The 25,790-nt window shown below is 37.4% G+C and overlaps 1 protein-coding gene across 3 annotated transcripts; it reads left to right on the forward strand.

Annotated features, from left to right (window-relative positions):
- The first annotated feature begins 131 nt into the window (after positions 1–131).
- Positions 132–20,658, forward strand: LOC129427432 (F-box only protein 2-like). Of its 3 annotated transcripts, XM_055183921.2 has the most exons (7): positions 14,193–14,265; positions 14,690–14,726; positions 18,608–18,662; positions 19,172–19,289; positions 19,375–19,470; positions 19,549–19,684; positions 20,321–20,656. In XM_055183921.2, the coding sequence occupies exons 3-7, from the start codon at positions 18,626–18,628 to the stop codon at positions 20,453–20,455; spliced, it is 522 nt and encodes a 173-aa protein (XP_055039896.2). In that variant the 5' UTR covers positions 14,193–14,265; positions 14,690–14,726; positions 18,608–18,625; the 3' UTR covers positions 20,456–20,656. The 3 variants fall into 3 exon arrangements, with proteins under 3 accessions (XP_073732461.1, XP_055039895.2, XP_055039896.2); XM_073876360.1 differs by lacking the exons at positions 14,193–14,265; positions 14,690–14,726; positions 18,608–18,662 and adding exons at positions 132–241; positions 1,277–1,331 and having other exon boundaries at positions 20,321–20,658; XM_055183920.2 differs by lacking the exon at positions 14,690–14,726 and having other exon boundaries at positions 14,149–14,265; positions 20,321–20,655.
- The last annotated feature ends 5,132 nt before the right edge of the window (positions 20,659–25,790 follow it).

Consider the following 25,790-nt stretch of genomic DNA (forward strand, 5'->3'; position numbering starts at 1 on the left):
AATGTAATATTCCATTTATTGTTTTACACCCCCACTTCTGTTTTAGTTTGTCAATGTGGCTCACACAACACATCTATAATGCCCCCTGCTGGTCTTTTCTAGAAATATTAATAAACTTTTATACAGTGTTACGCAGTTGAGTTTCTTAGCTGTAGTGTTTGGTGGGTGGGAACTTCCTGAAATCGTAATGTAGAGGGGATGGGAGTGTGACACACATAGGCTGAATTTGTATGAATCCACTGTAAGTATTGCACACTTTATATAAACCATTATAAATCATTGCATTCATGTGTGTACTGTGATGCATTTGCTTCAGCTGTGTGTAGAGTCCCGTTATTTAAACAGGTCTGCAGCAGAGGACACAAGTCAGCTAAATGTAAACTAAGCTAAGCTAAGGCTAGATGGATAAAGTGAAAACATACAGAATAGAAATAAATCTTTATAGTCCACAGCTATTAGAGTTCATGCCTCTCATTAACATTAAACAAGAATTACTATTGCTTTTATTTAGTGTGAAAGATGTGTTTAGATTTAGCATTGCAAAACTGTGTAAATAAAAAAGTTTTTTTATATGATGATAATATTTGCATTATATTTACATTCACATACTGAATGTTTAGATGTCATTTGGCTTTGGATAAGATTAAAAGACTCAGGTTTTACAAAATGTCTATATATTATGGATACTTAAAAACTGAAATCACCAACAATGTGGGCACCCAACAGTCCCCACAAGCTTATTAGCATACTAAACAATGTCTTAGTTAAAATGCAAAAGGTTTTTGTGTTTGGGCTACCGGTACAGAAACCATCACAGCTCAGCATCATTTAATCAAGTCAATGGGAACGTGTGTGCGCGCATATTGTGAAACCCACCGCAGTGTAATAATGACACTAATGCAGGACAACACAACACAATTTCAACATTCATGCACAGTGAATATGCTAAGGGGATTCTACAGTTAACCCATTCAAACCAGTTTACTTTAATGTATGCATACTTTCATAATGGTTGACTGGTGATGAAAATCCTGGAGGGGGATTATTGTTTCAGAAGTATCTGGGATCAGCATATCAACGAAAAAGACTGCTGGTTAAAAAAAGACACTTTTAAAGAAGTTAAACTAAAAACAGGATGCGAAAGTATTCTTCATTTTAACAAATTTTAAATTAGCAGGAAAGTTTTTCCTTCATGATTTAGGAAAATGGATAGTACACAAGTTAAAAGTTTATAGACCTTCTATGTGTTAACCTGTTTCTCTTCTAATTGTTATAGTGAAAGCAAAACTCAAAAATGTCTGTAAACCTCTTGAAAAACCCAAATGGAGATGGTAAGTAAAATAACATTATGAATATATATATTTCCCTTATGTTTAGGTTCAGTAATTTTACTTTTAATGACAATGATAAGGTTATTAGTCAGTCATTAAAATGCCTTATGTTCACAATTGTCACTTTAGTCATTTCATTGGTATTTAACAAATTTGTCTATATTTCACAGCAAAACCAGTGCATTGGCTTTTATTGGCAAAAACTACTTCAAATAATCCAATTCTTTGAACAAGACGCATTGCAAAGGATGAAAGTCAGAATTCTCAAATTCAAAGTGTGAAACTGAAGAAATTGAAGCACACATTAGGGGGCGCTGTGATGCATGTCACAAGTAGTCCAAGTACTCACAAGGGTTTTTGATCCATGGATGTTTTGTTTCCCAATTCCACCCTTTATCTCTTAAGTCACTGTTCTTTCTGAATAAAGGTAAACGGCTTAAAAACTCAGTCTATATCTAAAAAAGAGACATATCAATTGGGTCCCCATTGGTTCTATCAACCTAGAAAACATGAAAAATATAAACCCCGTAACTAAGCTTTGGTTTATCTGCAAGCATGTGAAAAAATAGGTAATTGAAATTTGGCTCCCCTTATGATGTCAGAAGGGGATAATTCCGCCCCTTAATCTGCATTATTCAACCACGACACTGCTATTTAGTGCAGAGTTCAGCTCATTTGCATTTAAAAGGGCACCCAAAAATGGCACATTTTTGCTCACGCACAAGTGGCAATTTTAACATGCTATAATAAATTATCTATGGAGTATTTTGAGCTAGAAAAAAATAACTCTTACAGCTCGACAATTTAAATGTGACTCATATACGAACCCCGTTGTTCATCCAATTCTTCTTCAGTGCACTTTGTTCCAACAACAAAGCTGTATTTCTGAATGGCCTGAGGCTGGAATTAAGTGGATTTAAAGCGAAAGTATTCGATGAATGTACGAACAACACGCTAATCAGGATGCACACATACTAGCCATGTGCTCATACATGTGCAACTCAAAACGATTGATAAAGTACAAGAAACTGTTTCCAACACGTTTAACTCAAATATATACCATTTAACACTATTTACACTTTAACACATCCGTGTCTTTTGTTTTATTAGGTCATACCTGAAAGGAGAGATAGAAATATGAAGAGAGAAAATCACAGACGTGTTGCTTCTTCAGTACTTTTATCCTGAATAAAGCGCGTCTCGGGACGTTCACTCTATCTGCGCATGACGACAGGCACGCAGGTACGTGACGCAAACACACACGCATAACCAATCACATGCATACATATCATAACAATAAAACAAGTTAATTATAATTTTTAATTGCATCTAATGATTATTATTAATATTATAACCATTTTAACATAACCAATATACACATTTTAGTAATTTTATAACATTTAACAAATAGCAACATTTGACCAATATCAACATTTTAGTCATTTCGTAAACATTTAATCGATATAACCATTTAGATATTTTAAATTGTCTATCATATCAAGCAGAAACTGTCTTTACAAAACATTTAGATATTTTAAATTGTCTATCATATCAAGCAGAAACTGTCTTTACAAAACTGTATTTTTCCACTTTATCACACTCTCCCCTACAGCAAAAAATGTCGTCCCGACATTCACCAATGCTCTTATCAACCATTACAACTTTTCATTACCCACTGTTTTCTTCTTTCTTTGATACACTTTATGACATGTCCTGTTTCACATCTGTATACCCATATACACATTTCCTCAATATTTACACACATTAAGTTCACCTTTTCACAATGTACATCAATCGTGAGTTTTTTCGTGACTCAAATGCAATTGATTATTCCACACATTAACAATGAAAGTGCAAGGGTCTTATTCAATGTCTCAAAGAGGCAAAAGCAAAAGAAGTCCACTTCATTGAAAAAAACAAAAATACTTTTAAGTCCCAGGCTGATGCCACAAAAACTTAGAAGGAATAATCCAGAGTCTCTGCAAAAAAATGCTTTCAAAAAGCTGCAGGTGCAAAGTCTACATTCAATATTTTATAGGCCTTGCAAACAGTCCATGTCTTTTTTGGCCTAGCAACAGTCCATTTTATGTGCGTATATATATGTGCAAACAGTCCATTTTCATGTGTGTATATATATGTGTAAACAGTCCATTTTCATGTGTGTATATATATGTGTAAACAGTCCATTTTCATGTGTGTATATATATGTGCAAACAGTCCATTTTCATGTGTGTATATATATGTGCAAACAGTCCATTTTCATGTGTGTATATATATGTGCAAACAGTCCATTTGATGTTCAAGCAACCTAACATGGCCAAATGAGAACAGTCCATGTTCCCTAAGTCCCACAGCCATATCTGCTTTGCTGTTCACTTAAGTTCAATCTCATTAGTGCATTGTTCATATATGTTTTCCAGGCCCTTCAGTGTGCATATTAGAAAGGGCAGTTCATAAGCTTATTAAAGTTTTCAGTATGTATGACCACATATCAACAGTCCATATTATTTGCACTCCAAGGCACTTAGTAGTGTAGTCAAAACAGTAGATCAACTTATGGATATGGTAGTACACGGTTAGTAGCAAAAGGGTGGGTTTTGGTGATAATAAAAGGGTATTGTTGGCCAAGTGTTTGGGACTCTGAAATCCTGATAATAGTCACCACTCATGCTCTGCACATTGCGACATACTGGTGTCCCAAAGGTGTCATAAGTGAACTTTTTTGGAGGCCTTCGCGTTCTCATTGTTAACTTGAAACTGTTTTGTTCCCCTAAATTCATGTTTCTCTGTTCTTGTGTTGCAGGTGCTCCTCTCTCAACTAACTCTTTTTCCTCAGACTCAACAGTTGATCGAATCTCCTGAGCTTCCTGCCTGCCGCTTGTGTTGTTGTCTTGTCTCTCTTCTCTAGGCTCAATTTCCAATCCAGCTTGGGTTGACTGTGGATGTTGTTCACAAGCTAGTTCATGGGTACCTACTGATGATCCAGGTAAGTCTAACTCCCTTGATAACACTTCATTATTTGTCTCATGTTGTCCATCTGTCCTTTTGTTTCTTTGTTGGAATTCTACTCTGAAGCTGTACTCATCTTCGTCACTTTCACTGTTGGTCTCCGGAACATACTCTCTGTTCCTTCCAAGCTGACCCCTCTTTTTCCTTGGTTGGTTAGGTGTGGAGTCCTTTTCCTCTGCAATGGCTGATGGTAAGTAATCACATGGTAGAAGTAAATTTCTGTGTAAAACTCTTGACCTTCCTTTCCCTTGCTCAGGTTTCACCTCGTAAATAGGGACATCCTCTATGACTTGACGGATTACAACATGAACTTCGTCCTCCCAGTAGTTCCGTAGCTTTCCAGGACCCCCTCGCGGAGTGAGATTTTTCACAAGAACTCTGCTTCCAGGGTACAGGTCAGCACATCTTACTTTGTGGTCGTAATTTCGCTTGTTCCTTTATGCAGACTTTTTTCCATGATCCCGTGCAATCTCATAAGCCTCTTGCATTCCCTTTGTCCAACGTTCTACATACTCTCGCTGATTAGTGGTGCCGCGATCCTGGTCAAGTCCGAACAACGCATCCACAGGGAGTCTTGGGGAGCGACCAAACAACAGGTAAAATGGCGAGAAGCCGGTAACCTCACATTTAGTGCAGTTGTATGCGAAGACTAGTTTGTTAAGTGCCTCCTTCCAATTGGATTTCTCCTTCTCTGTCAGAGTCTTGAGCATCTGTAGTATGGTTCGATTGAATCTTTCCACCTGGCCATTTCCTTGTGGATGGTAAGGGGTTGTTCTTGATGCTGTAATACCGCTGTACTTCCTTAGTTGGTCGAACAACTGGTTCTCAAATTCCCCACCTTGGTCGTGGTGGATCCTCGAAGGGAATCCAAACTTAAGGGCGAAATCGTTAAACAGTCGGTCAGCCACCGTTTTGCCTGACTTTGATGTGGTAGCATAGGCTTGAACAAATCGAGTAAAGTGGTCGATGACAACTAGGATGTACTCATATCCTCCCTTACACTTATCCAGATGGAGAAAATCAATCGAGACCAGCTCAAACGGGTAAGTTGTCTCGATGCTCTTTAGGGGTGCTCGTGTCTCCCGGCAAGGTTTTTTTTTCTTAATGCACGGACACGCCCTTAGCACATGATGCTCAATGTCCTTCTGCATCTGTGGCCAGAAAAAACGGTCTCTTATAAGGCTTGTTGTCCTATCCAGCCCTTGGTGGCCCATCTCATCATGTAGTTTTTTCAGGACAATGTGCTTGAACTTGGCTGGTAACACAAGCTGTGTCCGCTGTGACGTTTTACGGTACAGTATGCCATGTTCATCTATTTGTAACTTGTCCCATTCTCGGCTTAAACCTCTGGCTTTTGGGTTGACTGCCCGCCACTGCTTTGAGTTTGGTCGGGACCCCGACTGTAAGTGCTCGACAATCACTTTGATGTCCTTATCGTCACTCTGTGCCTGTCGAATCTCCTCTTTTGACAAAGATGTTGGTGATATTTCATCTGTGTCTCTCCATGTCATTACATCCTCATATCTGACAGTCATGTTGGGACCCAGCTCATCCTGTATTTCTACTGCCTGTATCATTGCTCCGATGCAATCTGATGGTAGCTCCTCTGTGTACTCTTTCATCACAGTCCCGACGTCCAATGGCATCCTAGACAACGTGTCTGCATCCACATTCTCTCTTCCTGGCCGGTAGCGGATTGTGAAATGGAAATCCGCTAACTCACCAACCCATCGGCACCCGGTTGCATTAAGTTTTGCAGAGGAGAGTACATAGGTCAAGGGATTATTATCGCTGTACACAGTGAAAGTTGGGGCGTAGTACAAATAGTCCCTAAATTTTTCTGTCACAGCCCACTTGAGGGCGAGGAATTCCAGCTTCCCGCTGTGGAGGTGGTAATTCTTCTCAGCCGCTGTCAATGTTCTGGACCCGTAAGCAATCACCCTCAACTTTCCACCTTGTTGTTGGTATAGAACAGCCCCCAAGCCTTGATTTGAAGCATCTGTATGGAGGATGAATGGTTCAGAGAACTCTGGGAACCCTAACACAGGTGGTTGAACCAAACACTCAATCAATTCCTCCAAGACTTCTTGGTGGTTTGTTGTCCATTCAATCCGCTGGTTTGATGGCACTGCCGAGCCCCTCTTGTTCCTTACTGTCCTTTTCTTTGTCTTTGCTAAACTTTCTCCGTCATTGGTTTTGCCCTTCAAAAGGTTATACAGCGGACCGGCAGTTCTTGAAAAATCCTTTATGTACCGACGGTAGTAGCTGAGCAGGCCCAAGATCTTACGTAGCTCACCTACAGTGCTTGGTGGCTTGTCCTTCAAAGCTGTTACGGCAGCTGTGTCAGCGGGGTCCAGGCGACTACCCTCTGCAGACACAATTCTCCCCAGGTATCTCACTTCGTTCTTAAACATGTCACATTTCTGTGGTTTTAATTTAATCCCATGGGTACATAATTGCCTCAGTACCCTCCTCACTGCCTCCACTTGCTCATCAAATGACTTTGTGAAGACCAAGACATCGTCCAGGTATGGCACACAGATCTTGTCTCTCAATCCTTCCAAACATTCCTCCATGAACCGCTGGAACGCTGCAGGAGCATTCATAAGGCCAAAGGGGATGCGAACCCATTCATATAAACCCCAGGGGGTTGTAAATGCTGTTAGTGGCCTGCTCTCTGGGGTCATGAAGCCTTGGTGATACGCTTTCCCTTGGTCGAGCAGAGAGAACCAAGAAGTACCCCCAAGGCCATCTAAGATGTCCTGCACTCGAGGGATCGGCTGGCGGTCAGGTACTGTCTTCTGATTCAAGTCTCTGTAATCTATGCACAGTCTAAGGCTGCCATCCCTTTTCCGGACACACACAACTGGTGAGGAATACGAGGAGTTGGACTTTTCTACCCACCCTTGAGCTATTAAGTCCTGTAGGTAGTCTTTCATCTCCTGGTACAAAGGCTTTGGAACTGAATTGTATGTCCGAGCTACAGGGGTACTGTCGTTCAAGGAGATACTCATTTGAAGTCCCTTGGCACAGCCAATCTCGTCGTCGGATTTTGAAAAAGCCTGGCACTCCTCCCTTAACATCTGTTTCACTTGTTGTTGTTGCTGTACAGTTAGATGGCTTAAGTCGACTGGGGGATCCCACAGGCTGTCTTCCTCCGTTCCCCTTGGTGTCTCATCAACCCTAACCTGAGTCACAGATCCTGTTTCCCCTTGGGATATCATTGTCGCAGGTAAGACTGATTTAACTGGTTGCACCTGGCCCAGCTCCACTCCACCTCCTAGGATAATATCGTGGTCGGTCTCGTTCTGCACGCTCAGAGTGACCAAAGGGTAGGTACCTTTTTTCACCTCCAGTAGAGTGTCAAACAGTTCGAGACCCTCAGGGTGTTGAGGGTTAACGCATGGCTCAAACAGCAACACACTGTCTTGTCTCACACGTGGCATTTTAACTTTGCACTTTATTTGGGTAATCGTGTGCCTTGGTATGTTCACAGATCCCTTGGTAGTACTCACTGTATACTCGCCAAGATCATCAGCTGTCACCAGATTGATGAAGGTATGCACTCGGCCTCTTTTCAGGTTGGGAAAGGCGTTTACAACGGTTTGGTACAGCTGCCTGTTAGTCGCTTTGTCTGCATTGTCAGTGTCTTTTTGTTTCATCATTTGCTCAATTACATTAAATCCAATGATAGGTTTAGGGAGTTGCTGACCCTTTAGAACAAGCATAGGGATGACTAATTCTTTCACTCTTTCAGCAGGGGAGGCCAACTTGAATGTCACCTCAACCCATCCCCCGTACGGCATGTCAGTACCATTGGCCGCCACGAGATGTAGGTGTTCAGGTGTCTCTGTGGCTTCAGAAATATCCCTCAGTCTAACTTCTGGTATGTAGCTGTCTTTCCATTGTTCATCAATAATACACACCTGGGAACCTGTGTCCCATAAAGCTTCTGTCTCATGTCCTTGCAAATAACAGGCCACCAGGCATTGCTTGCCAACTAGGGAGGTTACTGGGGAGTGCTGATTAACTCTGCATTGGGCTGTTATTATGCTGTCTATCTCATGAGGCAAAGGGTATTGCGGTTTGGTTTTGGGTGGTCGGGTTATGCGTTGTCGGGACGTGCTTGTCTCTTGGGTCACTCCCTGTCCCTTTGGAGCGACCCTTGCCTGTTTAACTGGATCTCTCTCGAGTTTCTCGTACCCCGTACTCTGCAACCGGCTGCATAATGTTCGCTGCTGCCACAATAATAGCAATGGGTGCACAGCTCCGCGGTTCCCCTCTGTTGGCAGTGAAAACATTGTCTAGCTTGCTGCCGTCTGGGCAGTTGAAACTGGCGTTGGGGTTGTGACAACAGTTCATTTGGATATTGTTGTGTGACTGGGTATAGTGACCGACTGGCTTGGGGTGGTATTTGAAAGTGATGGTGCTGGGGCTGTTGTTGTTGAGCTAAATGTGTCAATGCATGGCGTGGCCCTGATGTTGCATACTGTTGCTGCGAAACAGCACCAAATTGCGGATGTTGTGATTGAAATTGATAATGTTGTTGTTCATGTGTGACCGAATCCGACCCCTGTGCTTGATGACCTGGCCCTGGGCTCCACTCTGATGACAACGGGCTGGTCCGTGTCATGTTCTGCGGATGGAGACGTCCTGCGGTCACTGCAACCTCTTCACTGTTAACTGCAAAGCAATGCTGTGGTGCAACTAGTGGTTGTTGGATTTGCTCTTTGATCAGCATAATGTCATCGCTAAGTCTTTTTAGCTGAGACATCAAGTCAAGCTTTGACTGTTTAGGCTGGCATTTTTGTTCAGGGACGGGTTCATCTAGCTGGGTTGCGTGAACAACGGCTTGGCGTTCTGTTTTTCGCTTGTTTTGTCTCTTTGACTCACGAGAGCATGCAACATTTAGTTTTTCCAGCAATACTTCATCGGAGATCGCAGTGTCAGATAGATACGGCTGTAAGTCGCCCTGAACACGGTCATTCTGCAAGCCTGTTAAAACTGAATGCAAAAACATGTTTTGCACTAACACAGGGTCATACTTTAGTCCAGATTCATCTTCTTGCGAGGCAAACAGGATTTTTTGTCTCAGGTCAAGAGCACGTATCAGGAAGTTTTGTGGGGTCTCTTTGCTACGCTGGCCCTCGGTGGTTAATTGTTTGTATAATTCAGTTGCATTTTTTTCTTGATAATGGGATCGGAGAATGCGTCTCAGAGTAGGAAGAGTTAAACCAGCTTTCCCTTCAAGATAGCTACGCAGCTGAAGCCCAGGTGTAATGGATCTAATTACTGCATCAATGATTTCCTGTTCAGGGTATCCCTTGGCCAGCCCACTCTCAATTTGATGAGCAAGACTAGAGAATGATAATCTGTCCTTTTGGCCTGGTTCACCGATCAACCCTGAGATTTTAAACTCTTTATGCCAAATGACTGGCGCGCTGTGTCTTTGGGACAGTTCTGAAGGGTCTGTCCGCCTCCTGTCTGATGTTGCCTGAGCTACTGATGTGGTGTGCGCATTGGCAGTATTAATATGCATGGCCTGAAATGACTCAGTCACAGCACTAGCTTCTTTTACTAGCCTCTGTGCCGTGTTCATGTCTCTTTCGACGTGTCCGGGCTCCACCTGTTTTTCCAGGCTGTCTGTAGTGGTCACTGTGAGGTCACTTATCTTCTCATAAATAGAACATAACTCTGCCATGCCACTATCCTCTAGTTCTTCCAGCTCACTCCTCAATAAATGACTGCTGATAGACCTTATGAGCGAGAGGCGGGTCACATCTTTCACTGACGTGATGTGTAAAAAAGAGCAGAGTTCTATTAATTTCTCTCTTGACAGTGTGCATAATTTTTCTCCTATCTCCTCCTGAAGACTTTGAAGCGCATCCATTCTCTTTTTTTTTTCTCTACAGTATTTAGCAGTGTTGAAAGTGGTGGTTACCTCGCTAACCCAGGTGCCGTCGCTTCTGAACTCACTGTGTCTCAAGCGCACGCACCGCTAAATCAGCCTCGTCACTCCACTTAACACTGCAGACTCACTGCTGTATGTCTGGGTAAGAGATGAATGTAACTGGGTGGTTCTCGCTGTGAAGGAGTCAGACCACCCAACAATCATCCCAGCGGTGCCTCCAAAATTGTAGTACCCCTGAAAGGAGAGATAGAAATATGAAGAGAGAAAATCACAGACGTGTTGCTTCTTCAGTACTTTTATCCTGAATCGTATTTTTCAAACACATTTTCACAACATCACATTTTCACAACAGCACATTTTCACAACACTGCAGCAGCATACAAAAGATGGCAATATACATTTACCCTTCTTTAAAAGACAATTTGAGTTTAAATAACTTCACTCTATGTATTGTTTTCAATGCCTTCTCTTTTCTGCACATATTAAACAAAAATAAACTTGCTACAATAACACAAATTTGCAAAATAACACGCTTACATTCAGTAAAGACATGCATGTTCTCAATAAAACCACGTAGCTCATAACAAACCTCATATGGACATGAAGGGGTTAAATAACCCGCACACACGAGTTAGCGATGGCTTTTGACACTGGATTTGCATAATACATAAACATTACCAACTCTTACACATCAAATATACAATATAAACTTAGGGATTCTTATACACAGCGAACAACACGCTAATCAGGATGCACACATACTAGCCATGTGCTCATACATGTGCAACTCAAAACGATTGATAAAGTACAAGAAACTGTTTCCAACACGTTTAACTCAAATATATACCATTTAACACTATTTCCACTTTAACACATCCGTGTCTTTTGTTTTATTAGATCATACCTGAAAGGAGAGATAGAAATATGAAGAGAGAAAATCACAGACGTGTTGCTTCTTCAGTACTTTTATCCTGAATAAAGCGCGTCTCGGGACGTTCACTCTATCTGCGCATGACGACAGGCACGCAGGTACGTGACGCAAACACACACGCATAACCAATCACATGCATATATATCATAACAATAAAACAAGTTAATTATAATTTTTAATTGCATCTAATGATTATTATTAATATTATAACCATTTTAACATAACCAATATACACATTTTAGTAATTTTATAACATTTAACAAATAGCAACATTTGACCAATATCAACATTTTAGTCATTTCGTAAACATTTAATCGATATAACCATTTAGATATTTTAAATTGTCTATCATATCAAGCAGAAACTGTCTTTACAATATATGATACCTATAGCCTTCTTTAACTAAAAAAATATCGCAAATAAATTGAAATAAGGTTTACTGTGAAAAACAAGGTTTCCTTTAAAAAGCCAAAAGAAAGCAGATTTCATAATGACTTCAAATAATCAAAATGGATACAAAGGAACCATTGAACAATAATGAAAGGGGTCCATATGATTCCAGTTTTATGTCTCCAAAAGCCATTTTGGGAAAAACAGTTGCTTGATTTTTGTATCTTGCTTTGGATAAAATTATCTGTTAAATGCCTAAATGTAAATGTTCAGATATGTTCCTTTTGTTACCTAAGAAAAAAAGCATTAGTTTGAAACAACATGAGTTTTAGTAAATAAAAGTTTGGGTGATATAGCTTACTCATTATCAAACCTATAGTTTTAAGTTCATGGACACTGAGCCTGTATAATCACACAAAGTTGTTTCTGCTTCTTTCATAGGTGACACACACATTTACAGATTATGGTCCTGGTCTACGCTTCATCTCTTTTGAACATGGTGGTATACACTAGATATTGGAAAGGCTGGTTTGGTGTAAGAGTCACTGGAAGTTCTGTCACCATAGCGTAGACCTTTAAAGGCAAACCCTATTGAGATTAAATAATGTTACTGATTGGTTAAAATCCTCTATCAGCACTTTGCTTTTGCATACTATAACTATAAATAACTAGTATAGTAACATTACAGATACCACAGCTGAGGCTTGAATGTAAGCATCTACAAAAAAGTAAACGCTTAAAAACCATGCTGAAAAGCAAATCCTGTGCTTATTATTATTATGATTATTTAAAATAATTTTCCTCTTTTATTTTTATGTCATAAAATAAAGCAATAGAAATAATCATCATCTGTGCTGTGCTTTTTTTATAAGACAATAAATAAAATGTAATTCCATTATTATTTTGCATCCACACTTCTGTTTTAGTGTGTCAGTGAGGAACACATCTATACCGCCTCCTGCTGGTCTTTTCTAGGAATATTAAAAAACTTTTAGAGACCAGTGTTACGCAGTTAAGTGACAGCTAAGCTCAACTCACTATAACTTTTGCACAATTGATATATAAGACTTTGCTTTAATGTGTTTACTGTGATGCATTTGCTTCAGCTGTGCGTAGAGTTTCATCATCTGCCGCATGAGACACGAGTCAACTGAGACACGTGTAAACTGAGCTCATTTAAAGCTATGGGATAAGTGAAAACAAACAGAAGAAATAAATCTCTAAGGCTATTAGAGTTCATGCGAACGCGGCCATCCGCGTGTAATCGCGGGGAATAGACTGGAAAGCTGCGCGGACGCGCGTGTGCGCGCGAGCCGGACGCGGAAAAAAGGTATAATGCACTCTGCTTTCATGTCTAAAATATTTTAACACTTTTTACCCATGATTATCATGAGGAATAAAATATTGAGGTGTAAAATTTATTTGGTTCACTCACAAGAAACCTTTATGAAAAGTTAAGTAAATCATTATTTAGCGCTTAAAAAATTATTTGAATTAACCCTAACACTTGTTTTAAGTAAGAAATATCTACAAACTCTTAAATTAAGCTGCTTTTTCTTGATGAGCAAAACGACCCAAGAAAATGTGTCTAGTTTTTAGATAAAAAATATCAAATTTAAGTGATTTTGTTAACGAGCAAAAAAATCTTGAACATTTTTCTTAAACACTAAATTTAAGAAAAAATCAAGAAAAATTTGCTTACCCCAATGGCAGATTTTTGTGCTTGTTTTATGCATAAAATCACTTAAATTTAATATTTTTGGGTCGTTTTGCTCATCAAAAAAAAAATCATCTTAATTTAAGAATTTTTAGATATTTTTACTAGGGCTGTCAAAAGATTATTCACGATTAATCACATCCAAAATAAAAGTTTGTGTTTACCTAACATATGTGTGTGTATACTGTGTGTAAATATTATGTATATATAAATACACACACATTCAGGTATATATTTAAGAAATATTTGCATTTAAATACTATATATACATTTATATAATTTATATTATATATGAATATAAATATTTTATATATAAATATAACCAATTTTTCTTAAAAATATACATAATTGGGTGTGTTTTTATATATAAATAATAATTATACACCGCACACACACACATATGTTAAGTTAACACAAACTTTTATTTTGGATGCGATTAATCGCGATTAATCTTTTGACAGCCCTAATTTTTACTGAAAACAAGACAAAAATATTAAGAATTTTTTTCTTGGAAATTATTTTTTTTGCAGTGAATGGGGTAAGAATTTTTTTATTGAATTAAGTGTTTAAGAAAAAAGTAAACTTATTTCAAGATTTTTTTCTAACCCCGTTGGTAGATATTTTTGCTTGTTTTTTTGTCTAAAAACTTATTTTAGGTAATTTTTCTCATTAAGAAAATACAATCTCTAAATTTAAGAATTTTTAGATTTTAGTACTGAAAATAAGACAAAAACTTTATATGCCCTTGCCTCTGTTTCTCTGTCCAGTATATCTCTGTAAGTAAACTAAAGTGAATGACATTTGTGCTGATACTGTACTGTATGTATGCTGTCTGTAAGGCAAACACTGTTAATTACTGCAGGACTGCACATGCCCATCCCATCTCATCCCATCCCTTCAGTCAGTGCTATAGACTTACCATCCGATATATACGCTGCGCAGTTTTAGGGACACCTGAAAAGCTCAACTGAACTCTGTAAGTATTGCACATTTTATTGTTTTAATTTGTTTATTGTGTTGCTTCTGCTTCAGCTGTGTGTAGAGTCCCATCATCTGAGTCCCTGTCAAATAAATAGCTATATATGTTTTTAATCAGGTCTGCCGCAGGAGGCATGAGTCAGTTGAAAGTAGCTAAGCTAAAGCTAGAGGAATGAGTAAAAATAAACTAAATATAATAAATAATCTCTGTAGTCCACAGCTATCACGCCTCTCATTCAGAACCACTAGTGATGTGTTTAATTATCGATATGGCAAAACCATCATGGTCAAGATGAACTCCTGATGCGCGCATCGATGCCGCACCTTCACAGTTTCTGTATACAGTAGTTGTAGATGAAGCACTTTTAAAGGTAGCTGCTATTATGCGAATAACCTTTGTTTTTTTTTTAAACCACTTTTAGTGGAGGGACGGGTCGTAGTTGATCCGTGATCTATAAGGTAAGAACGCGTAACGACGCGTGTGACCCTGAGGATAAAGTTTAATAGAGTGAATGTTTAAGCTCTCTCTCTTACCGAGTTAAAGTTCCTTCAATAACTTAATGTTTGACATTTTATACAATTATAAAACAAATAGAAATTATAACAATTTGTAAGTCTGATGAAGAAAAAATCATCCAAATAAAATAAATTGTTTTTATATGTTGTTTTATATGTTCAAATGCATCAAAATATAGATCAATTTGGCCCCAAACGAGCCAACTAAACAGCTGCACATACAGCAGAACTTGCCCTGAATGTGTATTTCAAGCTGTGTGTGCGTCTGGAGATAATAGCCTACAAGGCAATAATAATGAAATACATCTCTAGTCATTACATTCATTTCAGAAAGCATCAACTTTCCTTGGTTTAAAGCTTAGTTGCAAAGCAATTTGTCTGAATCAATAATAATTTAAAAAGACATATCATGAAATATTTTTTTTTTATGTTTAAGTGCTATAATTGGGTCCCCAGTGCTTCTATCAACCTGAAATGTGAAAAAGAACACAACCCAGTAACTTAGTTTTGGTAAACAATTCTCTGCAAACATGGGGAAAAAATAGCTCATTGAAATTTGGCTCCCATTGTGATGTCAGAAGGGGATAATACAGCCCCTTAATATCCAACCACGGCACTGCCTTTTAGTGCAGAGATCAGCTTATTTGCATTTAAAAGCACACACCCAAAATGGGACATTTTTGCTCACACCTACAAAGTGGCAATTTTGACATGCTGTTATAAATTATCTATATGGTATTTTGAGATAAAACGTCACATATGTACTCTGGGGGACACCAAATATTTATTTGACATCTTAATAAAGTCTTGTGAAATGTCCCCTTCAACACGAATTTGGCTATATTCCCCAACATTTCATTGGGTCTCATTCACTTATAATTGCATGCATTTTTCACATTTATAAGCACATTTATGTTTTTACTCATTCGTATGTTAGTGAATTTGGAGTGTTCTGAATGCACAAGGTTGGTATTAATCCTACAAAATAGACGCCTTGTTTGCACCGCGCAGCGTATGTCCACAGAAAAGTTTAGAGCTGTCTGTAAAGCAAAAAAAGATGATCATAATTATTTATTGGTAAAGTCTGTTTGCTTTGCTTGCTTTGGATAAAAAGAAGTAGGCATGAGATGCGATAACAAAGACCTTTAATGTGACTTCACCAGAGATCTGTATAGAAAAAAACAATGCAATGCATTATGCAATGCAACACATACATTTATAAGAGTATAATAATATCAGTCTTTCTAACTGCTAAAGTGTTGTCATGTGAAAATGCAAAAGTGATGTGAAAAGAGTGAAAATGCAGTGTTAGTCCTTCTACATCTTTATTAGATAATTTTGTTGTACTAAGAGTATTAAACTTGTGTTCAGACTAAACTTTCATAATATTAGAATACTATACAATACAACATGATATAGGCTAGTATTAATATAATCCTGGTGGCAGTTTAAAGCAAGGAATTTTCCACAGAAATACAAGGTGTGGCGTGTTGGCATGCATGGGAACTGGCTGAAATGCGTGTCTCACGGTGAATGCGTGACACTTGAGAGCCTTGTTTTTCATCTGCCTTCAGTTATTTACACTGATAGATTTTACAATGCAATAATGCAAGACAGGGACCGTCTAAAAAGTACAAAACGAACACAATAATTCTATTCAAATGCTTCACTCTTCAAATTTATATAAAATATATCTCAGATCTAACAGGTGTGTCTAGGTTCCAGGAAGATTTTGATATTGGTTGTATTTACAAAACTATAGCACATTAACTGAAAAACAAATCTTGCACAGACTTGAAAAGATTGCATTTTAATGCCATCTAGAGAAACATAATGCAGTTGTTTTGATTGAGTTTGAAAATCTGAAGTTTAAATAAATGAATAATAAATGTACACAGTTTGACATGTCAACTTCAAGGGTTATGTCTTTCTACTGATTCAGAACAACATTTCCAGGCATCTTTTACTCATATATGTAAATCAAAACACAAGCTATTCAATTAATTTCAAGCCTTTTAACATATTTTTTTAAACATAAAGTTTTGTATCTGTTATCTGATGGGAAAATTATTTGCAGTTTTTCTCCATTACACATAGTTTTCTACGGTCCCTAATTGACTTGAGCACTAGTGCTTCACTGCTATAGAGCGTTTATGCGTTATAACCAGAGCTTGACATTAACACCCACCAAATTCAGGTAGATTTCAGGTGTGGTTGGTAAAACGGCCACTCCCACTTTGGCAGGTTTAATATACTTTTGTAATTGTATATTTCAAAAAAGGCATGTGAAATAATAAACAATGAGCTGTGTGACACTAAACTCCCATGAGAATTCCCTGCACTTGTAATGTAAGTGGTATTTTGAGCTCGAGCACTGACAGATTTGCGAACCCACGGGACGTAGTCACTTAGAGCACGTGCGAGCATGCTCTTTAGACAGGGGACCGCCAACTTACAATAAAACTTTTGGGCGCATTAAATATCAATGAAGTGTATGCTGGATTATAAACCCTTCGCTTCAATGCAAGTACCCCGGAGTGCATCCTGGACCATGGGGCGGGGCGACTTGTTGGGGTGGAGCAACACGTGTTGCCCCTCCTGACTAAACGGTTATTGGTTTATGTGGGCACGTGTCGCTCCGCCTCGAAGTGTCACCCCGCCTCATCGTCCAGGCTGCACCCTGGGGTTAATCCTAAATGAGCTGTGTGCCTGCAAAACAGCATTTCTAATCATTTACCAATATTAAACTGGACTATTTGGACAAATAAACATGAACATAGCTCAGCTGCACACTCTTTTACTTAGACGGACTTCAGTAAGACAAACAGTTCAGTAAGATTGCTGGTTAACAACATGTACATTAACAAATAGTTTTAATGAGTCACGTTCAGTCACTATTTTATACTTGTTTCTTTGTCTGAAACAGAAGCAGAGAATATACAAATGAAATAAACTTTTTTAGGCTTTGGCTGTATAAAGATATAGTTTGTGACAGTTTAGAGAGTAAGAGAATTTAAAGTGCCAATGTAGTCTTTTGGGTGCAATTGCAAATACGATGTGATAATGACGCAATCTAGCGACATTTAACGACTTTTTAAGCAGACTTTAGCTACTTTCCACTGAAAATAGTTGGCAACACTGCTTCGCTTATAATGCTGTAACACTCTTGGGAAGGAATACAAGAAAGAGCTGGAGCTGAAACATTAAAGATAGTGCCTTATGTGTTAGGCTTTTTGTGAAAGTTAAGTAGCCTACTGTAGCTGTGACAGAGACAGTTTTATTCTTTTTACAAATTCCCCCACGCAAAAGTTAATAAATCAATGGCAAAAACACTGTTACAACACTGATTATTCAATATTCTATTATATAAACAAATTATATTGTTACTAAATTCTGAACAAAAGAAATTTAATTCAAAATTGACCTGTATCTTAATGTGCATCATATAAGCCCTATTGCGTTTATTTAGTGTGAATATACTTCTACTGAAAGATGTGTTTAGATTCAGCATTGCATACTGTTCAGATAAAAATTACAGATTTTTATATGCTTGCAATGTAATACAAATTTTTGCATTAAAATTGTATTCATTATAGGCTACCGAATTTCAAATAAAAAGTCAATTTTGGTGAAACTATACTTACTTAAAACTGTCTAAGGATACTTATAAACTAAAATCATCAACATTGTGGACAGAAGCCAACAAACAAAGCATGCAAAATATTCTTAATTTAAACAAATATGTAATTATCAGAAAAGTTTTTCATTCATGATATAGGAAAATAGATACACGAGTTGATCTGTTTATCTTATAATTGGTACAGGGAAAGCAAAACTCAAAAATGCCTGGAAACCTCCTAAAAAATCCAAATGCAGATGGTAAGTAAAAAACATGATACATAAATTTTGTGTATAGGAAAATGTTTAGATAAGAAGAGCTGAGGACCATCAAAAATGAGATAATGATCAGAATGCTATCTGCACACATTATTTGTTTATCAAATACTTTCACTTCAAATATGCTTGGTATATTGATACCAACTCTATACATATCTGTACCTAAATGGTACATATAAGGGCCATTTTAAAGGGACTACTTAGGATAGATGTCCATGACCATTTGATCATTATTTCTGACTACAGTTGGGTACCATTGAAAATTGTTTTTGGTTATTATGTAATTTATAAGGTCCTGCAGTGACAAATGAAACTACAAAAAATATTTTTAGTCTCTCAATTCAATACTGTATATACAAGAGTGATGTTAAAATGGTTTTAGATGAAGTATATGTATAGCATGGCACACTTCAGGATCCTGCTTGACGTCATTTAATGGCCATGTAACCATCTTAATATCTAAACAGCTTTTATCTCATTGTGTTTTTAAGAGGATTTTGAGCACTGGATGGTGATAGAGAACGGTGGAGATGAATGGCATATTGAAGAGATGTCAGAACCTGCCTTCAGTGATGATTCAGTGACTAAATATTTCTGCACATCATTTGAGTAAGAGAAAATGATTCTGCACTACAGGAATAGATAATGTGAGTTTATGATCATACTCTGCTGTGTCTTTGGTACAACTTTCCAGGCCGTGTTTAAAAAGACAAGTGATTGATCTGCTGGAAAATGGTTACGACCCTGAAAATTTAGATTTTGCGCAGCCTGCGGTGACTGTGACAGACTGGTGGGCAAATAGCATTCGTTTCAATATTGTCATCCTTAAGTGTATAGCAGCTCATTTCTTTTGCATGTCTGTGTGTAGGTACAGTAGACAACCAGACTGTGGGTGCATTTATAAACTTTCTGTGGCACTGCTCGATGATAAACAAGACGTCATTGCTGAATTTAGCCCAGATGATGTGACTTTACCTGATACGGATGACTGCTCTTGGAAACAGGTAAAATGTGGACGATTGAATTGTTTACAATAGAACCAAGAACTTGAAAAGAAATCATGTTGGTTTTAAACTAAATGCAAGAGATTTGGAAAAGTTTGAATAGCCTACCCTGGAGAACCAATGGGGTCAAATTTGTTTAATTGCTGCTATCCAAAATCTTCTTGGGTTCTCCAGGGTTAATTAGAAAGTAAGCAAAATTAATTTAAATACGTTTTTTTTTAAACAAGGCTTCCTGTGTAAAGTTAAAAGAAAGCATTATTTTTTAAATACAAGTACAATGAATAAATACTTCGAATAATCAAAATGGATTCAAAGAATAATGAAAGGGGTCCATATGACTTTTATGTCTCCAGAAGCCATACGGTATCTTTTGAGACAAACATAGGCTTGATTTTGTAACTTTCTTTGGATAAAATTGTCTATGCTTACATGTAAATGTTCAGATATTTTCCTTTTGTTTTACTAAGGAAAAAGTAAGCATTGGTTTGAATCAACATAAGGTTTAGTAAATAAATATTAATGCGACTGTTTCTATAATATTTGCAGCTAAATTGAAGCTATAAGACAAATAGTTTCTTGATTATCAAACAAGTTCATGGACACTGAGTGTAACCACGGTTATTGCTTCTTATATAGGTGACGCACACATTTACAGAATATGGTCCTGGTCTACGTTTCATCTTTTTTGAACATGGTGGTCAAGACACCAAATATTGGAAAGGCTGGTTTGGTGTGAGAGTCACTGGAAGTTCTGTCACCATAGACGTTTAAAGACCAACACTAATGAGATTAAATATTACTGATTGATCAGCACTTTGCTTTTTAGATGTATTAAATGCATATTCAAATAAGAAACACGTGAACGATTATTTGAATTGATGTTCTGCTATCCATAGATCTTAATGAAGATGAAAATTAAGTTTTTTTATTGTTGTTTATATGTCTATGTGGTGCTTTTAATCGTGTCATAAAAATAAAGCAATGAAAAAAATCATCACTTTCCTTTCCTTAATGTCCTTTCCTTTTCTTTATAAGACAATAAATATAATGTAATATGTCATTTCTTGTTTTGCATTCACACATCTGTTTCAGTTTGTCTCACACAACACATCTATACACCCCCTGCTTGTCTCTTCTAATATGACAAACAATTCCTAGATGACGCGCGTTCCCGCCGCGGGGCTTGGGTCAATAGGTTCAAGTTTGATCCTCCCACTAAGGTACACCTAGTTATTTATCTACTGGGGACATTTACAGGCTATCAAAAGGGGTTTAGATAGTCTAGATAAATAGCTGTATTCTACACATTCGATCTGGATACGATCATTTCTTCCAAATGCTACCATAACTTTGAGCTTCTCGTACAATCCTTGGACATTTACAATCTGGCAACACTGCCGACGCAGGAGTTTGATTCGCCTGAGGATGGAGCGAGTTTCATCGAGGAAAAACTCCTACATGTTTTTGGAGAAACCAGGTTTGTATCAGTAGTCTCGTTTCCATTCAAATTAATTAAAATAGTCTATGGCTTGTGGAAACACGCCGATATGCAAAACTCAAAAAGGTTTTTACGCTCGCATAAGGTGGTTTTTCGGGCAATTCGTAAAACGTGTATTACGCAAAATTGCAATGGAAACAGTTTATTCGCATTTTCGGTTTACCTGACGTAGCCTAAGTCACATTATCATTATTTGAAGATCACAGGGTATGTAGCCTACTAAAACTTCCATGAAACACCTTTTGTCTGCTTCTAGGTAGAAGGGTCGTTTCTTGGCATAGTGGAGACGCATCAAGTTTTTTTAATCGACATTTAGAACATCGCAATATGTTATATAATATATAAGTTTTGCGCAAATCCAGCTTAAGGGACATTTCGCATAAAAATGCTGGATGGAAACGCCAAGATGTCCATAGACATGCGTATGAACTTGCTGAACTACGATGGAAACACTTGAACCCAATAATCCCAGATGCGCGTCGAAAAAATCACGTGGCTTTGAGCGTTGGAGCGCATATCTGGACTAACCAGCTTACAGAACTCATTGCACATCATCTAAAATGCGGTTTTGGATGAATAGGTAAAGTCTTTTTCTTTTATCTCAATGGTTTCGTAATATTACTTTACAGGACTCTCTAGGATTCTCTATTTTAATGTGAACACAAACAGCAGGAATTCACACCCGAAAGCAGATAACAGATGTAGCGTTTCGTCTGCGCGCTCTGATGATAACAAAATGGCACTAAAAGTGGTTCACTGGCTCGTAATTAAAGGGTACCATTTTAGGTGCCATGTAGCACATGTGTAGAACTATTATTGTGCTTTATAGAATCATATCTGGTGCTATAGTGGTGCTATATCACCCGCGCATGGTTCTTCAAAGGAGCTTTACAGGTGCAAATGGTTCCACTATGATTACGAGCTTTTAGGGCTATTTAGCAATATTTTTTGTGTATATGATAATGGTTAGGATTTCAGAGTTCCTCCATTTTATACCCGTAGGTAAATTGGGTTTCAGTGAACAAGTTCAGGCAGTTTCTCATATATATCTATATAGCCTATGTGAGATTTTCTAAATTTCATAATTTGATTAATAGAGTTCCGAGTTTTAGCAATTAATGTGACTTTTTGGACATTTTATAAAGATGTAGGCTATGTTACTTAGCGATTTCTCTGATTTATTTCAGATAGGGTTTGAACTTATTTTGTTCCTTATTGCCTATTATTTTAGTTAGTTTTTCGTACTAATATTTGGCAACACTTGATGACTACCTAAGCTGCGTTTTCATTACCCTTTAAATTGCGCAAATTGACATTGGCAATTCGAAGAGGTATATTTCGCAGAACTGCATTGGAAACAGTTTATTCGCATTTACAGGTCACCTGCTGCAAGTAAGTTACATAATTATTATTTGAAAATGACGCGGTAACCTCCCAGAAACACCTAACACATGTCTGCTCCCAGTACCAAGTAGCCTATAACAGACTTTCCATGCCAACCTAAGTATTGAAACACTCCTACATCTCTTTGATTTTAAATGTAGCCTATTACCTCCAAGAATCTATAAGTTTCCGCTCCTATAAGGGGCTCTCCTTGGCATTAATGCCTGGCAATTTCAAGTTGGCATACATACTTTTACGTGTCATTCAGTTAAAAATAATGCCTAGATGTGATATTTGTAAACCTACCAACATCAGTCGGAAAAATATATTTCAGAGTTGCATTTCATTGGTTAATGGAAACGTCGTCATAACACTAAGGTTTTGCGCAAATCTGCAATGGCGCGTCATTCAGCGAGGGCAGGATATTGCTTACTATCAATCGGTAGCCCAAGACAAAAGCAGGAATCATGATTTTGTAAGAATTAGTAATATAATATAATAAGAGTATAAAGATGTAGATCAATTGGGTTAATGAAATACGGCAAATATGTAAACACCGCAAATGTTATTTCATAGCCTACAATTTAGGAGTTACATTTGAGCACGCAACAAATTTGTTCATATAATAATGCTTATTAAAATGATTACAATAATTCACTGTAAAACATGAAAGCCTCATTAAGTTATGTTTACCTACTCTTGCTATTTAATTCAAATAATCATGGAAAGTTTTAGATATTAAACTCATTTTTGTAAGTTTCAAAAAGTTAAACGTAAAGTTACACGTTATCTTAACTACTTGTGAGTTGAAACAAAGTATATCTTCAAGTATATTTAACTCACATTTTTAAGGCAGCAGATGAACTTTTGTTTTTACGTTTAACCAGCTTGAAATGTTTTACAGTGTTGTTGCATTTAAAATAAATAAAATATCCAACCTTGTAGCCAAGAGTAAAGTAAAATTGTGATCTAATAAATATAGAGATTAAACAATGTCCATTACCCAAAACAGACAGTGGGTGTCACACTTTTTCAAAAACAATCATTCTCTCTCTCTCTCTCTCTCTCTCTCTCTCTCTCTCTCTCTCTCTCTCTCTCTCTCTCTCTCTCTCTCTCTCTCTCTCTCTCTCTCTCTCTCTCTCTCTCTCTCTCTCTCTCTCTCTCTCTCTCAAGCAGTAGAAAACATATACAAAGAGCTCCATCTAGTGGATTTCAAAAAAACGCACAAGAAAAAGAGATTTTTTCCAACAAAAGCAAGTACATTTGGAAAAGTTATGCACTACAAACAATTTTAAAGTATAGTTCTACTTCAAGAGAACTTCAGTGTACCTGATAAAAAATATACAAAATACCAATAATAGATTTTCAAAGTTAAATGAACAAAAACAAGTCTATCTTTACAGAATAAAATAAAAGCCTTATGCAAAGCATTCTGGGAACCAAAATCTGAAGGAAAAAATCTGAACATGGGGTGCTTCTCAATTCTTATTTGTGCATCCTCGTTTCCTTTCCTCGGAGGAGACGAAGTATTAAGTAAAATCATATCCTCTTTCCTTACTCTCTTTATAAAGTTTATTCTCTGTTATCAAATTATCAAGTGCATTAAAAAAACTAATATTTAATAAAATAAAGTAAAATACATACTTGAGTTATAGTTCATATAGCCTACTACATTAAAATCAAGACATTCTTAAAAGTGCTGTAAAATTAATATATGTGTCTATACCACTGATCATTTATATAGATCGGTGTGGTTTAAACATAAATATTAAATATAGAATCTGAAACGAATCTACATTTTTAGTTTTAGTTTTATTCTAGACAAAGACTTGTTAAAGTTTAATGTTCATTTAATTTTGAACAAACTGTTGCCAGTAAATATCATACATTTAAATCTACAGTAAGTTACTGGCAAACAGCTGCATAACTTTTTTCGTATTTATATGCACATTTGAACCTCTCATGCACTTCACAACACGTACGTATGAACAAATGTGAATTTGTCTTTATGTAGAATTTAGTGAGAAGTCATTCAGAGTTTTACGTTCAGCAAAAAACAATAAAGGTAAACTTTCATCCAGTTCTCTGTCTTGGCACAATATCATTGATTTATGAGTTTGATGAAATCTCTCTAAAGCGCCTTGTGATTCAAGATGATAAGTGCTAGAGGTTTGATGGTCAATGTTCAATTGGGACAACACTTTGAATTTGAGTTTGGGTATAAATTAAAAATCCCTGGACAGTTTTCACTACCCTGGGAAACCTGAAAGTAGAAAGGAAGTTATTAAGAGCGTGCAAAACAACCTTGGCTTTCAAAGAGCGCAATGGCACTGCACACATCAAGGTTAAAATATATTGAAGTCTAGATTTGGTTTGAGGCTAGAGTCCTACACAATCTAAAATGATGCGCTGCAAAGGCTCTCCCATCACAGGAATGGGGCGTAGAGGTGGTTTGGCATTACCTCGAGCTGGCAGACATGGCAAGTTCTCCATTACTCCCTTAATCCGGTCCAAAAAAAAACGTATTACCCCATACTGTGTTACAGTATGGGGTGATAAGTTTCGTAATACTCAAAAATCCTGAAAGACATTTGGGCGTGAACCAGATTTACCTCTACTTGATCGGCACAATTATCAGCGATACACGGAATAAAGTTCAGGCAGAGAAGTAGTTGGGGATCACATCTAATAAGCAACCTATCATCCCAGAAAAAGTCTATTTAACAAATAAAACAAAAGTGTTACTGATAAATGTAAATGTGGAACAAATAACTGGCATATCACTATAAAGCACAACAGACCAACAGTACATTTTTTTAGATGGGTCACTAATCTGCCCTTCTCTCAGGTCTAAAATAATGTAAGATTGGATTTATATGCTTCAAAGGGAAACAATACTACTATAAATCAAGGGTATAGCAGAACCAATACAGTTTCATAGAGATGCGAATAAAGTGTGAAAACTCGTGCAATACATTCCACATTCCAATTTTGCGTACATATGATACAGTCCTTCCTGTTCATTTAATACATCTTTTTGTGTGGTTGTATGTATTGGTTTCTCAACTGTTTTGTATTTTTTACCAGTGTCACTTGGGTTTGGGTTTAGAACAATTTTTTGTAACATAAAATTATATCCAAACCTCATTTCTAACCCTAACTCCAAGCGACCATGGCTTAAAAATAGACAAAAACATGGAGAACTTATGCATTAAATGACATGAC

Source organism: Misgurnus anguillicaudatus, chromosome 14, assembly GCF_027580225.2.
Source record: "Misgurnus anguillicaudatus chromosome 14, ASM2758022v2, whole genome shotgun sequence".
NCBI classification, from domain to species: Eukaryota; Metazoa; Chordata; class Actinopteri; order Cypriniformes; family Cobitidae; genus Misgurnus; species Misgurnus anguillicaudatus.

Excerpts from the sequence above, each read along its gene's own strand:
- LOC129427432 (XM_073876360.1), top strand. The coding sequence starts at position 1,295 with ATGTCTGTAAACCTCTTGAAAAACCCAAATGGAGATG. Across the intron at positions 19,471-19,548 it reads GCGGTGACTGTGACAGACTG|GTACAGTAGACAACCAGACT; the intron begins GTGGGCAAATAG and ends GTCTGTGTGTAG. Across the intron at positions 19,685-20,320 it reads ATGACTGCTCTTGGAAACAG|GTGACGCACACATTTACAGA; the intron begins GTAAAATGTGGA and ends CTTCTTATATAG.